The sequence below is a fragment of the Watersipora subatra genome, chromosome 1 (genome assembly GCF_963576615.1).
Source record: "Watersipora subatra chromosome 1, tzWatSuba1.1, whole genome shotgun sequence".
Classification (NCBI taxonomy): domain Eukaryota; kingdom Metazoa; phylum Bryozoa; class Gymnolaemata; order Cheilostomatida; family Watersiporidae; genus Watersipora; species Watersipora subatra.
In genome coordinates, this window is record NC_088708.1 from 76,152,087 (window position 1) to 76,170,356 (window position 18,270).

Genomic DNA, 18,270 nt, shown 5'->3' on the forward strand with positions numbered 1-18,270 from the left:
GTGGCCAGATGGTCGATGGCCGATGGCTTGGGTAAAAGTCTAAAAATATCACGGGTTTTATCCCTGTGTGATGCAATCTTTTTTCCTAAAGTTTTCAATGGGGCTTCAGACAGAAGGACGGGAAATTGCAGCTCTTATTATAGTAAAAATTGGACTAGAGGAAGGATGTTGTTGAACAAGTGTTTATTTTAGACTCATACATAAATAGTAATTTCATGTGAAGATGGAGAGAACACTTGGTTTAGTGTATCCAGTCATGTAAATGTTTTTTAAGTTTTATCAGTGAAGCTTGACTCAGTATGTCATAGAGAGATCTCCCTACGACTCAGTATGTTACAGAGAGAGATCACCCTTAAGACTCAGTATGTCATGAAGAGATCTCCCTAAGACTCAGTATGTCATCGAGAGATCACCCTTAGACTCAGTATGTCATAGAGAGATCACCCTAAGACTCAGTATGTCATAGAGAGATCACCCTTAGACTCAGTATGTCATAGAGAGATCACCCTTAGACTCAGTATGTCATAGAGAGATCACCCTAAGACTCAGTATGTCATAGCGAGATCACCATAAAACTCAGTATGTCATAGAGAGATCTCCCTAAGACTCAGTATGTCATAGAGAGATCACCCTTAGACTCAGTATGTCATAGCGAGATCACCCTTAGACTCAGTATGTCATAGAGAGATCTCCCTAAGACTCAGTATGTCATAGAGAGATCACCCTAAGATTCAGTATGTTATAGAGAGATCACCCTAAGACTCAGTATGTCATAGAGAGATCACCCTAAGACTCAGTATGTCATAGAGAGATCACCCTAAGACTCAGTATGTCACAGAGAGATCACCCTTAGACTCAGTATGTCATAGAGAGATCACCCTTAGATTCAGTATGTCATAGAGAGATCACCCTAAGATTCAGTATGTCATAGAAAGATCTCCCTAAGACTCAGTATGTCATAGAGAGATCACCCTAAGACTCAGTATGTCATAGAGAGATCACCCTAAGATTCAGTATGTCATAGAAAGATCTCCCTAAGACTCAGTATGTCATAGAGAGATCACCCTAAGACTCAGTATGTCATAGAGAGATCACCCTAAGACTCAGTATGTCATAAAGAGATCACCCTAAGACTCAGTATGTCATAGAGAGATCACCCTAAGACTCAGTATGTCATAGAGAGATCACCCTAAGACTCAGTATGTCATAGAGAGATCACCCTAAGACTCAGTATGTCACAGAGAGATCACCCTTAGACTCAGTATGTCATAGAGAGATCACCCTTAGATTCAGTATGTCATAGAGAGATCACCATAAAACTCAGTATGTCATAGAGAGATCACCCTAAGACTCAGTATGTCACAGAGAGATCACCCTTAGACTCAGTATGTCATAGAGAGATCACCCTTAGATTCAGTATGTCATAGAAAGATCTCCCTAAGACTCAGTATGTCATAGAGAGATCACCCTAAGACTCAGTATGTCATAGAGAGATCTCCCTAAGACTCAGTATGTCATAGAGAGATCACCCTAAGACTCAGTATGTCATAGCGAGATCACCATAAAACTCAGTATGTCATAGAGAGATCTCCCTAAGACTCAGTATGTCATAGAGAGATCACCCTTAGACTCAGTATGTCATAGCGAGATCACCCTTAGACTCAGTATGTCATAGAGAGATCACCCTAAGACTCAGTATGTCATAGAGAGATCACCCTAAGATTCAGTATGTTATAGAGAGATCACCCTAAGACTCAGTATGTCATAGAGAGATCACCCTAAGACTCAGTATGTCATAGAGAGATCACCCTAAGACTCAGTATGTCACAGAGAGATCACCCTTAGACTCAGTATGTTATAGAGAGATCACCCTTAGATTCAGTATGTCATAGAGAGATCACCCTAAGATTCAGTATGTCATAGAAAGATCTCCCTAAGACTCAGTATGTCATAGAGAGATCACCCTAAGACTCAGTATGTCATAGAGAGATCACCCTAAGATTCAGTATGTCATAGAAAGATCTCCCTAAGACTCAGTATGTCATAGAGAGATCACCCTAAGACTCAGTATGTCATAGAGAGATCACCCTAAGACTCAGTATGTCATAAAGAGATCACCCTAAGACTCAGTATGTCATAGAGAGATCACCCTAAGACTCAGTATGTCATAGAGAGATCACCCTAAGACTCAGTATGTCATAGAGAGATCACCCTAAGACTCAGTATGTCACAGAGAGATCACCCTTAGACTCAGTATGTCATAGAGAGATCACCCTTAGATTCAGTATGTCATAGAGAGATCACCATAAAACTCAGTATGTCATAGAGAGATCTCCCTAAGACTCAGTATGTCATAGAGAGATCTCCCTAAGACTCAGTATGTCATAGAGAGATCTCCCTAAGACTCAGTATGTCATAGAGAGATCACCCTAAGACTCAGTATGTCATAAAGAGATTACCCTTAGACTCAGTATGTCATAGAGAGATCACCCTAAGACTCAGTATGTCATAGAGAGATCACCCTAAGACTCAGTATGTCATAGAGAGATCACCCTAAGACTCAGTATGTCACAGAGAGATCACCCTTAGACTCAGTATGTCATAGAGAGATCACCCTTAGATTCAGTATGTCATAGAGAGATCACCATAAAACTCAGTATGTCATAGAGAGATCTCCCTAAGACTCAGTATGTCATAGAGAGATCTCCCTAAGACTCAGTATGTCATAGAGAGATCTCCCTAAGACTCAGTATGTCATAGAGAGATCACCCTAAGACTCAGTATGTCATAAAGAGATCACCCTAAGACTCAGTATGTCATAGAGAGATCACCCTAAGACTCAGTATGTCATAGAGAGATCACCCTAAGACTCAGTATGTCATAGAGAGATCACCCTAAGACTCAGTATGTCACAGAGAGATCACCCTTAGACTCAGTATGTCATAGAGAGATCACCCTTAGATTCAGTATGTCATAGAGAGATCACCCTTAGATTCAGTATGTCATAGAGAGATCACCATAAAACTCAGTATGTCATAGAGAGATCTCCCTAAGACTCAGTATGTCATAGAGAGATCTCCCTAAGACTCAGTATGTCATAGAGAGATCTCCCTAAGACTCAGTATGTCATAGAGAGATCACCCTAAGACTCAGTATGTCATAAAGAGATTACCCTTAGACTCAGTATGTCATAGAGAGATCACCCTAAGACTCAGTATGTCATAGAGAGATCACCCTAAGACTCAGTATGTCATAGAGAGATCACCCTAAGACTCAGTATGTCACAGAGAGATCACCCTTAGACTCAGTATGTCATAGAGAGATCACCCTTAGATTCAGTATGTCATAGAGAGATCACCATAAAACTCAGTATGTCATAGAGAGATCTCCCTAAGACTCAGTATGTCATAGAGAGATCTCCCTAAGACTCAGTATGTCATAGAGAGATCTCCCTAAGACTCAGTATGTCATAGAGAGATCACCCTAAGACTCAGTATGTCATAAAGAGATCACCCTAAGACTCAGTATGTCATAGAGAGATCACCCTAAGACTCAGTATGTCATAGAGAGATCACCCTAAGACTCAGTATGTCATAGAGAGATCACCCTAAGACTCAGTATGTCACAGAGAGATCACCCTTAGACTCAGTATGTCATAGAGAGATCACCCTTAGATTCAGTATGTCATAGAGAGATCACCCTAAGATTCAGTATGTCATAGAGAGATCTCCCTAAGACTCAGTATGTCATAGAGAGATCTCCCTAAGACTCAGTATGTCATAGAGAGATCACCCTAAGACTCAGTATGTCATAAAGAGATCACCCTAAGACTCAGTATGTCATAGAGAGATCACCCTAAGACTCAGTATGTCATAGAGAGATCTCCCTAAGACTCAGTATGTCATAGAGATCTCCCTAAGACTCAGTATGTCATAGAGAGATCTCCCTAAGACTCGGTATGTCATAGAGAGATCACCTTAAGACTCGGTATGTCATAGAGAGATCACCCTAAAGTGCTCTTTTACTCAGTCATCTACCTGTATCTCTCAGATATCTTGACTTTCTTTGAACAAGTTATAAACAGAAACCATGTATCTGATCGCCATTTGTATTTGGTAAAACGACATTATACAGGAAACTTTATAGTTGATTAAAAAACAATAGTGCGCCAATGAGATGGCGTAGAGTGAAGACCTACCATATAGTTCATTCAGAGAAAAATAAGTAGCTAAAGATTTATGTATATGAATTTTTTGATAATAAGGAATCTCATAGTAAGGCTGACCATGCGTAAGCAGCATTTAGTACACACACATAAAGGTTAAAAAATAATTAGCATATCGCTGGAAGCAGCTAATTATGTTATAACATGAGTAGTAACTGTGAGTACATTATATATCATTATACAATGCTTATTGTACCTTGCCAAGTGAGCGAAGGAAAGGTCATGTTTTCAGCTCCGTTGCTCTTCAAAGGTGAAGGAAAATGGTACACAGTATAAGGTCGACAATATTTTGTCAGATCATGCAATATACCGTATGATGTCAATATTGGATTGGTATCTGTAGAAGGCATTGTAATTTGTGTAGAACTTGTAAGGAAAGCTTGTCTCATCGAATGACAGGATGAACAATTATATCTGCACCTTTTACTTCGTATCCAAATCTTCCAACCATTTCTTAACCAAAAAAGAACATTGTTCATCACTCCCAGCATGCATCTGCTTGCACTTTTTCACAGCCTGTTGTTTAATATTTGTTCTGATAGAAATGGCTTCTAGCGGATCAAGAGCTAGATATCGAGGAAAATCTCTAGCCGACTTCTGTTGATCGCTTCTTGCTGATATTGCACTCTTCTTGCGTACAAGACGATCTCGTACAGTAAGAAAGCCATCAGACGTTTCTACCCTTTTGAGCATTTGCAGTGGATCTGCCATACTCGCTTGCAGTTCGCTAGACAGTAAGTTGTTAGGTTGCCGGCCAGATACAGGAGCAGTCTTGATTCGCTTAAGTATTTTTGGCCGACTAAGTATGGTTGGAACACCTTCATGAAGTGCTGATGTTACAGTCTCTGGCAATGGGGTGTCAGATAACATTTCTGCTGGGAAAGCCTCTTTCGCATTTGTGATATGCTGCAAATGTGAGAGTAACGGGTTGAGTTCAGCCAATCAAGCAACAGCAGGCAAAATTTTAACATAATCTTTTATAATTAGGCTAAGATGAGTGATTAGAGTGATTAGGCCTACCATGGAAAACTATCTAGAGGCAATTTGTGACAACTCCGAAATACATGGAACTGAATAATATTTATTGTTAGTCAATTTATTACGTGTAAAAATATTACAACTCGCATAACACTAAAACTTTATTTCCACTGGTAGTCATTCACTAGTAAAAGACATGATACAAAAATGTTTGACCAAATCAACATTTCTGTAAGTACCGCACATCTAGACCAGTGTTAACTAGACTTTGATTACTAATGGCTGCAGTTAGCGTGTGATTATAAACAAAGTTTTGCTGAAACTCAGAATGAATGCTGATGTGTACAGCTGTTGTAGTTCTTTTTACCCTTTATATATTCCTGCGCAGCACTAAAATCATGCTTTTGTCTCCTCATGGTTTCTAAAAGAAGACAACTATCTTTTTATCAGTACTTGGTGAGGTTTATTGCAAATATTGTTTGACAGCACAGTCAAAGTGGCATCAGAAAGTGATCAAGTGTAGTTGGATCCAACACATCCTGATGCATTCTTGTGTGTTTATTGAAAATTGATACTAGATAGAAAATGACTTCCCGTAATCAGCTTTCATTTTAGGTGGCATTTAACCTTTATAACTTTCACAGTAAAAATTACAATTTTATAGGAAAGAAAGCTTCCAAGCCAGAAGGTCCCTGTATAACATTGCTGTAGAAAGAAGCCTATTCCTCCAGTATTTCCTAACAAAATTTCGTTCCTCGGTTAAGCGCAATTATGTAATAACTGCATACTTTACATATTATTCGATTTTCTCTGCTTTGTTTTCTACTGGTAGATGGTCACTGTCTGCTAGTAGACTGATTTACTTTATAATATTATACGAATTGTGGGTGGTGGGCATCAGCAGCCCTTCTACTGCTACCGTATCAATTATGGAAAGTATCAATCCCGAGCTGGAGCAAACATCCTATGAACTAGCTAGTTCTAAAAGGTGTGCATACTTTTAGCTCAGTGCCCACTCTTACAGTTGGTACTTAGCTCTGTGGGACGGCATCAAGTTCAACACGCGTGTTAGTCACCTGGAACTGAGTCTATCTTAGATTGAGTTGTCAGTCAGGCTACGAAAGCTCGACTGTTGATCAACTATGAACAATTACGCCAAGGATAGGATGCCAGCCTGACATGATCATTAGCCTACTCAGTAAAATAGCACACTGAACACTGCAGCAAACTGCTAATAGTAAGGAACTCATCTTATAGCTAATTGGCCTGCAAAGGCAGCCTTAGAACCTTAACTGTACTGTTACAGCTTGCCATAATAGTAGGGGCTGTAAGGGCAACGCCCAATAACTATTTGATCGCCTTGACAAGGTTTAGGCTACATTCAGAGTTGAAGCCAATTAAAACCTTTTTGCTTTGTTTTAGATAATGGCCAGACTAGCTAATCTCTTGAATAAATCAGGCAAACAGAGCGCAGCTGGCCAAAGGAGCTATAGCTGTTACCTCTTGACTGGTTACCTTTGCATAGCTAGTTCCAAGTATACTGCATACAGCATAGTGTAATGAAGCAAACTTCACTCAGTGCACTAGAAATAACAGCCAGGCTGCTTGCATTTGTATAGTCAAGTGAGAGGACCACAGGGTTGTGGGTTGTTAGAATTGCATCAGCACAGCGCAGTACGCCCGTAAGTTTACAGTCTAGTATAACTTTCTAATGCGCAATAAACGTTTATTGCTATTGCACCTGCCCTACTGCAAATTGCCTACTGCAATCTGCTGTGAATTTATAATCATGACTTATTACCTGAATTCAAGCATACTGCAAATGTGCATTCTTGAAAACTTGAAACTGCATGTTTGCTGCAACCGCACATTAGTACCATGTTGATGTTATGAATCAGCTGAAACTTGTGACTTTCAAGCCATCTGTACTGCATTCTACAAAATCTTCAGATGCTATGTTCAGCAAGTTTGTGAACATACGCTCTAACTCTCATATCGCTTCGAGATAGGAAGTCAGGTATAATCACCATTCCGATCGATGAACTTAAGGTCTATGTATCATATTTTTATTAACATTATATATATCAGAATTAAAGTAGATTTTTGTTTCAACATTACAGCAGACTAATTGTGATCAATTTGTTTGCCACTCGTACTCAGTTATAGTAGAGCAGGAGGGCGTCAAAAAGCTGTCAAAAAAAGTGATTTATTCCTTTTGGAGATGGGCTACGTAATAAGAGTGGCATCTAGATCAGAATTTTGAGCTGATTTCAAATATCTGGTTTCTACACCTTTCAGATTGTTCATTTTTGAGCAATTTAATCAATATATTATTTTAATTAAATAAATGTCTGCAATGTTTCATGTGCTTTTACCAACAATGTAATAATGAAAATGGCATATAAATACTAAATAATTAGCAATAACCTAAGTTGGAATCAATTCTGATAAAATTAAAAAATTTATTCTTTAATTATTACAATATTAGAATTGTATTACATAATATTATGTGTTCCCATTTCGGTTGATATTGTGGCAGCTTTACAGCTTGTCCTTGCTATTCCGCAACTCATATATCATTACAGATCTGAAAAACAAAATGAAAAGTATTTTTAAAGACTCAACCATGTAAAGGCATATATAACATTTTAGTATACATATATTTATCATTAATGCTTATTATGTCGAACCGTTTACTTTGTTATGCAAGTGAAATCGCAATTAGTCAGTTTTTTATACGGTGTGACACATATGTATTCTAATCAAACATGAAGTGCCCCTTTGGTTACATTACCACTCAAATGCTAACCTTCTAATTCACAGTCATCTGAGTCTTCTGTATCACTACTTTCATCACCATCCTCTTTATTTCTATTGCGACAGCAGCTGCTTCTGCACATGTCTGTTCACTTGAGATCTGTATTGTTGCACTGACAGCGACGAGACTGGCACCCAGTTTTGCATCGACAAAATGTGTCCACGAGCACATCAGGAGGTGCTGATTGTTGTGTTATCCATCTAGCTTTAAGCTCTCCATTTTCCATAAACCATCCATGTTGCTGGGGGATGGGGCATTGATGATGATTTGCTTGGCTCTTCACCATATCGCGGCCTGATAGGCAGCCTTAGATATATGGAGATTTAACTCATCTAGTGTGGGTGGTAGGTTTGGTTGTGATGTCCGAGACGGTGAGCAGATCTTATACCTCGCTTCATTGATGGAATTTGTCTCTCCACCACATAATCTGCATATGAATGTCTCAACAGATCATCTTATTGCACCACCAACTTCAAAATCTGTTCCCAATGATTTCAGGGTGTTACAGAATTGAAGATTGTTCTTTAGCAGCTTGAAGAAAGTTATCTTCCCGTTGGAATAGAATGCGCTTACACTGTCATAACCACTTAGAGCATGGAGCCCGAGCAGTGCTTTGCATTGTTCGGATGTGAGGACAGTAGGCAGACAACCTGTTTACATATCTCAACTGCTTTTTACCACAGCAGTAAATGAGTTTTTATAATGACAGCTCATTCACTAGAAATAGACAGCTTAGGAAAACATCTGTGTCTTGGCACTTGACTACAACTTTTAAGCTGGGTTTGTCTTCCATTAGCTTTGAGATATGTGATAACATACGCGTATCTGCTTCCTCGTGGTCTGGTGTTAAACTATCTATTTGGTTTACAGCAATTGATCCATCAAGGTCATAGCTGATCATGTGGCATTTTTGAGAAAAAGCTGTTGCAAGATCTAGTTTCTGCTTCACAGTTGACTTCCTCCATGTATCCTTTAAAAATTTCACTAAAGCAGTCTTGTTTGAGCCATCTGCTAAAAATTCAGAAGTTCGGACTAAACACAGCAACCTTCTGCCTTCCTTTCACACTTCTATGACTTCTCTCACCTCCTTTAATGCTGATATCAGGGTATGTGTCACAAACAAAATTCACACGACATGGGTGATACACGCTTGCAATACTAACTATCCGTTGCAAAAGCTGACTGGCAACCATGCCAAAAGTTGGAGGAGCTTTCAGGGTCTGAATTTCAGCCATAGCAACAACCACAACAGCGTCAAAGACTGGTAGCTGATCCTGATTAACATAGATTGATGGTTGATCATCAACATCTTCGTCAACAGCAGCCATCAGAGCCGACTTGGCAGTCTTCGATATAGAGCCATCAGAGTTAGCTAGGGACCAGCTAATGTTGCCAAAAGGGAATGATAACATTTTTCTCAAATCCAAGTTACGCTGTTGGCTGATCACTAATAAATTCTCAAACAGTATGTGCGAACACTCTAGGACTTTTTCTTTCGATTTTTTCTTAGCTGATGATAATGTGGGGAAGGTTTTGAGCTTGTTTGACTTGATGGATGCATTGAAATCAATCTCTTGGGTGCTTAACCTCCTCTGGACAAATTCTGAAAGCTGTTTCTCTCCTATCACATTTGCTATTTCAAGATCCTGCTTCACTTCAATGGAGGCTTTTGCACCACTGGTAATATGTACTAGCTTGGTGGTTTGAAACGCAAACGGATTTATTCTTGCTGTTATGAGTCTTTCATGACTTCCCTCATTTTCTCATCAGCCTTCCATGCCTTTACATGCATCTCATAACTTGCTGCATCCGAATCACCAGGCATTAGCATCTTCCTCATGTCTGTATGTACAGCTGTTTGTTCTGGGTGAGATAGAGTCCAGCATTGAGAGGCCGATGACTTCCTGGTAAACCCTATGATTCCACCATGAGACTTTGAGTCTCTTTTAACTGTTTGCTCAATAGATTGATCACAAGCGATAGAGCTGAATGGACAGTGATGTCGTGAGTGATAAGTAAAATACCCCTTCTTCATAAGAGCCTCATACACCTTGCTATGCGATACTTTCAGATTAGTCATCTCAGTACAGCCTGCCATATCTAGCGTAGTTTGTGTGGTCATATGCAAAAAACCAAGGAAGGATCATACATGTAATTTATCTATAAATTTATGTCCAAATTGTAGGCTATAACTTGTCATGTAAACTGCAAAGAGTTCATTTTACTGCTCACAAAATGTGCAGACAAAAATGAAAATGTTTTCTTTTTCTCCCACCAATGTACCATCATCATTGAGTAATCATCATGAATTTGTAAAGCTATAAATTTCTGATCTCACCTCTTCTGCTGTATCACATTCTTTCTGTCTCTTCTCATGTCTTTTCTCAGCTCTTTTCATAACGAGTTTGTTATACTTTTTATAACAGGCATAATGACAACAAGTCTGAACTCTCATCAACATTCTCAATGCTTAGCACTTTTTGAGCAATGCTCTTTTTTTTAATATCAACCACCTGTTTGAATACTGTTTGGCTGTCTCATATTGAAGTTTAGTCACTCTGACTAGGGTTTCATTCACAGACTAATCAAGACAGTGAAACAAGTGGTCTTGCTGCATCCTTGGCATAGGTTAAGGAATGCTGAAAATTGACTCACTTATCTCAAATAAAAACATTTATTAATTTTTGAGATTATAAAATAGTTTTCTTTGTCTGATATGTAAGGTTTTCCAACCAAACTTGGAGTTGCCCCCTCCCATTTCGAAAGTGCTCTCTAGCTCAAAAATGTGCAAACACCTAGGTGTAAAAACATTATAATTGAATTCAGCATAAATTTCTGAGTATGAAACATTTTAGTTTGAGTAGCCCACCCTCCGAAGGAAAAGGCTGAAAGATAAGTTTATGTTCCTGCTCTGCTATTAGAGCAGCATTCACATCTTGCAATTGTGTTGTGTCTGCATAAAAGTTAACTCAATACTTGATTCTGTGATGAGTGTTCACGAAAATGTACTGTGCATGTATGTAACCCTTCCACTGCCTACAGCACTGCAGACTGTGAAGTAGGTAATACCGCCACTGCAGGGATACTGCTTACTGCGCATTAATAAATAGTTGTAATGCATGTATACTGCATACTGCTCACTAGTACAAGTAGTAGTGCTAGTACTAGTGCTAGTACAAGTACTAGTACAGCTACTGCCCATGCTAATGCAACTACGTAAATCTTCAACCAAATTTACTGCAACTGTAATGCATTTCATGTTTGGGCATCAGTGAGTGCTTAGCGATGCACAGGTATGATTTTTTCGTAATGGTCACAACCATTACAATTTTCACAACAGGACCATGCAAGTTACATTTGAAGTGATACACGTACAATAATAGCATCCCGACAGCTGTAGTTAACATACTGTAGACTCGGGCCTGTACAATCGTTTTACCAACCTTTGCGACATCATCAATATCTTTTGAAACGCTGAGCTTAGAAATCATAGTTGACTGGTGTCTTTTCTCTTGCAGAGTCTTAATTTCGTGATCAACTTGAACAAGTTCTGAGGACGCAATATGACGTCTTCGGTTGATCCTAAAGATTAGCTGGTTGGCGCTATGTGTCCTTTTAAACTCATGCTCTTCATTTGCGTATGTCTTTAATTGGATGTTGAGCTTTTGACTCTCTCCAAAGTTCTGGTTCTTGGCTGTTCTGTAGAATCTTTTTGTCTGCAATGAAAATAATTCCAAGGCTATTGCTAACAGAGAGAGAAACGTAAAGTCCGACTACGCTTGAGAATGGAGTTTGATGCTCTTTTCATCATGAGTGCAGACAACTCTCGTTTGTTCAAACTAATACAGACTGGGCCATAGTCGAACATTAAAAAACTTCGTACATTGAAAATTGAGAGCTGTATTGTACATTAAACAGCCTGTAGTGTCTCGCAAACATACTCCTAGTCTACAATATGGTACAACTAGCTGTGCTACCAGGTGTTGCCCGGGTATTAAAAATCAGCTTAAAAACAATGAGAGGTAATATATGTAGTTGTCTGCCACTCGCTATTAGTCTGGCAATGGATAACTTGAGTAAGCTTACTAAGAAGAGCTACCCCTCTCCATGGCGTTACGCTATCAAGCTGTGTCGTAATGGAGAGCTTTAGCGTATTTGCTCCGATATAGCGACATATATCGCCTTATGAATTCATCAAGCTCGTGTGGCTGAATTGGTAAGGCAGTTAAACGGGCAAATGGGAGAGTCCAAGATCAAATCTTCTGCAATACGGATTTTTTGTTCCAAGATTTTAAAAGCTATAGCTAGACAAACACGTAAGAGATATGCATATACAGTACACATGCGAGAGTAAAATATGATTATACCTTTAATAGAGTACTGTATAACACTGTATTCTGTACACTGTATACATTGTACACTGTAATACTGTATACTGTAACAGTATAATATTTATAACAGTAATAATGTTCAACCATAATCTCTGTACGACACTCTGACAAGAAACTCTGCTTCGAGAGCCACATATCAGATAAATTTGTCATTCTTCGGCCAGAAACGGCCGCATAGGATAATTGAAGTCTGAGGAAGTGAAGCTGAAGGAGCGGGAGTCGTCAGTCTTTATAGAACTGCTTACAACCCTCATAGTCTCTCTACTCTAACACCCTCTCTAGCTGAAACTACTAGTCTAGTGATAGCCATGGAAGTCAAAAGATTAATTGTGAAAGAATTCACTAGCCTTCGTTGTGTTTGGATTCTTGCAGCTGTGTCTACTTTAGCTGGAAAACTTGTTTTGGTAAGTTTGTTTTAAAGATTTTCATACTGGCAACAGCTTTTAAGTTGCAAGTGACTCTGATTGGACTCCAAGTTATAAGTTGTGGGTAGACAAATCCATAGGGAGATTTAGAAGAAAATTGCTGATTATCAATTTCGTTCAGAAGTAAAAGAATGTTAGAGGTCTTTAGACGCCCATCAATAATCGTAAGACCTGTCGATAGTTTTAATTAATTGTGTTGACCCGCTGATAGTCCTCTTGCTCATTTTAGTAGCTCCTGAAAAACTCGCTGTTCAGAGAAACGATCATTGTAATCAATCTCTGTTTCAGTAAAGCTAGCATCTATATGAAATTTAACATATTATGATGTCAGTCACTAAATCTATAACCAACCTTTTGTTTAGTTATTTTCTGCTGCAAGATTTTTCGAGCTCGTTCTGACGCGGGTTCCAACTCTCCGATCGCTGTATCGACTTGACCCATTGCTGTCGAACCGTTCACAAACCGTACGATTAAGGTTGTGTATAGAGCTGTTGCTAGAGAGTAAGTGGCTATGTGTCTCTTATTCAATGCGTAGTTACTGTCTTATGTTCAACAAGGAGACGAATTGTTCTCACTCACCTTTTATTGTAAGATCAGTATAAAGCGTGACAAAGCAACTCAGGAGGGATTGAAAATACTTACATCAAAACAATGTCAAATATCGATTTATGATCACCCAAAGCGCATCAGACAGAGGTTATATGAATATAATAATATTAACAATGTGTATATCAAACAAATACGTGTAAGATTGGATACAATGTTCTTATTGATTAAAGAGATAAAAGTCAGATGATGCAATACGATCCATATTGATATGAAAGCCTCTAGTAGACTTGCTAGATACTTCTGTCATTCGCTCAATAGCATATAATAACATCTCTGAAAAATGTTGTGCCACTAAAAATGTAAATGCACAGTTTTTGGCAGCATAAAAAACTACTGTTTATACTGATCATAAAAGTTTTACAAATAAAATACAAACTTATTTATTAATAAAAATAAATTCAACATACTTATATAAAGATAATAGCGTGTTTACAATAATCTGCTTTTAGCTAACTAGCATATTATGGTAAGAGAATTTAATATGATCTTACAGGACCAATCGATTTGTGACCAACAATAGAAGTTTATCAGAACTAGCCCACAACTGATAGGGTAATCTATAATCAATAATAATAATCCAAAATCAACTTTTGTAGGCTGAATAAAATCTATCTTTGTTTTCTACACAACAGAGTACACTACTCACATGATGAAAGAACCTTGGTGCTACGAGTCAGTGTTTCCATAAGAGTTGCTCTCTCCTAGTCTTTGCATTATAGTCTTATCAAATACTTCAGTTTTGTTTAAAGGTTGACTTGCAGCAAAATTCACATTACAGCTTTTTGATATCAAAAAATTCACTATGTCTTACTCTGTTGTGTTGTAGGTGCCAAATATGTGGAAATGTGATTGCAAGCTCTTAAAAGCTCAAAAATGAACAGTTAATCGCAACCATCGCAAACCGCCATAAATTGGATTCCATATTACATAATCCTTATGAGCTTCTTAGTGTTTTTTTGTTTCTATGCTACACTTTTTAATATTAAAGTTTTCTCTATCTCTTTGTAAAGCAGTCATCACTACCCTAACAAGCTTGTGCTGGTTCAACGTTGTACGATGATTTGCTAAGTTTACCATCCCGGCACTTTCACACTTCCTACCATCAAAACATATTTCTTGATTTAAGGCAAGATAAGTTCAAACATCTTGTACTTTTTTAGTCAGCATCTTATAATGCCCAACTATTTTTATATATATTAATGTATCTAAAACTCGTTTGGTTTGGCAAACCTATATAACTACTGTCTAGGATTTTAGTTATATCTTTTAGTGTTTAAATTGTTTTAATTTATTTGTTAATAAACATTCAGTAAGCGCTATGACTCATATTTTGGAACTCCAATATCTGTCGAATCAGCTGTATCAGCCAATATCATCTGACATCTGCCGTTTTAATCGTATATAAGGACGCCCAACTTTGGAGGCGAACAGGTTGGTAGTAGAGTCAGTCAGAGATTGAGATCTGATACATATACTATTATATGGTTGTACTCCATGGTTAGGAGACTATTTTATGTTATCAACAATAAATGAACTTGTGCAAGTGCACAGTTGAATAGAAGAAGTCATGCAGTGCCGTCTTCAATCTACATGTATATAAATCTAAGCATTTCTTGTATGAACAGTTTTAATAATAAAGTTATACGAATAAAAAAACGACTTCTTGCTGGCGTTGAAATACAACACAACAATTTTATCAACAGACATGCTATCAACTACACCATACGGCCTAACTGCAACACTATGGAACAATTAGTGCGATTAAATAATTCTAGCAGACTTGAAGATCATGATTGCGTGAGAAATCACAACGCATAACAATTATAAGCACAATTATGCTGGCTGTGTGGCTTAGTGTTGGTGTGGTTGGTATCACATCTGTGCAACTGCCAAATTGTATAGGTATGATTCCTGAGAGGTGCGTTCTATTTTCTTTACATTAAGACAAAAGGACGGATGTTATTATATTAAGGAAGCTGAATGCTAAATCTTTACAAACATCTTCAGTAAAACAATACCCTTTTTTGTGCCAGCTTAACAACCCAAGCAAGCGCTTCAAACATGTGTATCTTAACCAATGTAATGACTATTTGCCAAATGAATTTACTGTATTCCGTGTAGGTTAATGGTTAATTTCGCGGCCTCTAGATCTGGAGGTCCTAAAATCAAATCCAGTACCGTGCAGACTTTTCATTGCTATGTTTTAATTGCTATAACTAGACACAGGGTTTAACAAAAAGACTAACACTGAGATTTATATAGACTACTTAATATGTTGGCGTTGCACGGGTATTAAAAAACAGCTTATGAACAGTGGTGTATTTTAACCCAGATAATGACTATTTGTTTAATGGATCTATTGTATCCTGCGTAGCTTTATGGGTTTGCTTGTTCCATTGAGGGAGGTTCTGAGATCAAATCCTCTGCGGTACGGGTTTTTCATCGCTAGATTTAATCGCTATAACTGGACAAAATGTGCACAAAAAGTGAAAAAGACAAGAATACAAACACTGTGTTTTATCTATATAGATTTAGGCCAGCTTAAGCTACTCTAGTTCATATATTCATGAATTCATACAAACTATAAGGCGTATAGATATAATGTATCACCAGTACTTATCTACTACATTATGTTAATCATTCACATTTAGACCAGGCATTACATTTTTTATTATCTGTCACATTTTAGTTTATAAATCCCGGCTTGTTTAAAAAGATTTAGCTGCTATTGACTCATAAAGTTTCTTAGTGTGTAAAGCGAGTTTGCTTTTGGAATTGTCTGCCCTTACCAAAAGTTGCGACTACTATTTACGCGCTCATAGAAGCTACAACAAAGAATGTAGGTTTGTGAAATATAAATACTGTATAGTACAGTAGTAGCATCTGTTTGTAATGAAATAACTTTTCTGAGAATTTTAAAGACCAACACTTTGTGTATTTACGTAGCAGAGTATCATCACCGGTCTCTGTATGACAAGGTAGAATAAAAACATCAAGGCGGAAATTAATTTTGTCTGCCATAATCAGAAAAGTATAATTTGGTTTGTAGCAAATAATAACAGTATTAAATCACGATAAAAACTATTAACAAGAGCCATTTATGGGAGACTTTTATTCCGGTTGTACATCAGAGATAGAAATTTCCTGGGTATTTACGGTTGCTACATATTGAGTACATGCAACTTCCACAGCTTAATGTGAGATTAGCAAGTCTTACTAAATGTTGTATCTCAATGCAAAATCTCAATAAAAGTTGCTAGGAGACTGCGAATCTTAGTTGAAGTTTAAATTTACGCTCGAAATTTGTAATCGCCAAATAGATGAAGCTGTAGGCGCAAATTACTACTTCTGGCAATATAGTTATTGGATGGGCTAATGTTTTAAAAAGAAATAAGTATAGCAACAAAGAGGTTACATGATAATATGCTTTTTTTTAAATGTAAAAGGTACAGAAGGTCATGTATGTCAGGTGAAGCCAGGTTTTCTGAACCTTTTCAAACTTGACAACAGTCTGGCAAAGTGCGCTCATGTTTTAAAAAGCTTTGGACTTATTAAATACAAACTGAAAACACTATTTTTTTTAATATACAAGCAAAACAAAGTTTTGTCACCATGTTGTGCAATTCCAAACATATGCAAGGTTGTATATTCCAGTACAACAGTATAAACAAGAAGCTTCCAAAACTAAACGCAATAAATATAATTTATTAAAAAAAAATTATCTATATTATTATAACCAGATTATGATTGCTTGTCATGAAAATTAATGTTTCCTCATGTAAACACTCTATGCCAGTGAGCTATGTGAGCATCCAGTCATGAGCTGACTCCAACTCACATAGGCCCACCACTTAAGCCTGCAAATTTCGCAGAGACATTGTATGAAGGTTTGGTCTATATAGTTTTATATAGTGTCTATATACTCATTGATGACGATTTAAATATGAAACGTTTGTCATAAAGAGTTTTTTTCTTTTTTTCATAATTGAATAGGGAGCCGTGAACATACGCAAACGATACAGTTTTAATTAGCAGTTGTCGTGTCTGGCTATTAACCTCCAAAAGGCGTAGAAGGAATATTTACTCATAGTGAATTTTGACATTAAATATGTTATAAAAAAGAATAGAATGACTGTCAAATAGTAATAACAATAATTAACCTTGAAATATTGCAAAAAAAACTTGTTCTTAAAAGATAATCAGTGAGATTTTGAATTTGAAGATGAAAGTTTCCAGTTTCAAATTACACTCAAAATTCTGTTTGACAGTATCCTTACCTCAAGCAAGTGGCCATTTTCCAACAATGCAGTTATTTTCTTGAGAAAGCCTGGGAAGAAAGATTACACCACAACAAACAACTATCGCCCAATAACAATAACCTCTATATGTGGCAAAATTCTAAAAAGAATAATGGAGCACAGACTTAGAATTATAACAGAGTCAGAAGGCTGGATACCAAAATACATGTACCAACATGGATTTCGTAAAAACAGATCTACCTCTACTCACCTATGTCCAATGATGATAGAAATTCAACACAATCATCTAAACAAAAAGTCGCAAGCCTCTTTATCAACCTGCAAAATGCTTTTGGCAGTGTATGGCACCAAGGGATGTTGTTCAGACTCGCTGAATTAAGAATAAATCGACCCTTCAACTAATATCCGATTTTATCACATGACGAGCGATCAGACTTAAAGTTAACAGCCACCTATCACAACCAAAACTATGTGAATTAGGACTGGCACAAGGAAGCATCCCCTATTATTTTGTACTTTACACAAGAGACATGCTGAGCTCATGGAATGTAACTTCGCTCCAATA

General features: G+C 37.5%; 1 protein-coding gene across 1 annotated transcript in view; it reads right to left on the bottom strand.

Annotated features, from left to right (window-relative positions):
- LOC137391586 (uncharacterized) overlaps positions 1 to 17,737 on the bottom strand; it is a 45,645-nt gene extending 27,908 nt beyond the window's left edge. Inside the window, exons 1-3 of the mRNA XM_068078103.1 lie at positions 17,724 to 17,737; positions 11,465 to 11,737; positions 4,685 to 5,131 (exon numbers count right to left, since the gene is read on the bottom strand). Of these exons, the coding sequence (XP_067934204.1) occupies positions 4,685 to 5,131; positions 11,465 to 11,512 (495 nt within the window). The 5' untranslated portion in view covers positions 11,513 to 11,737; positions 17,724 to 17,737. The remainder of the gene's footprint in view (positions 1 to 4,684; positions 5,132 to 11,464; positions 11,738 to 17,723) is intronic.
- Between the last annotated feature and the right edge of the window lie 533 nt (positions 17,738 to 18,270).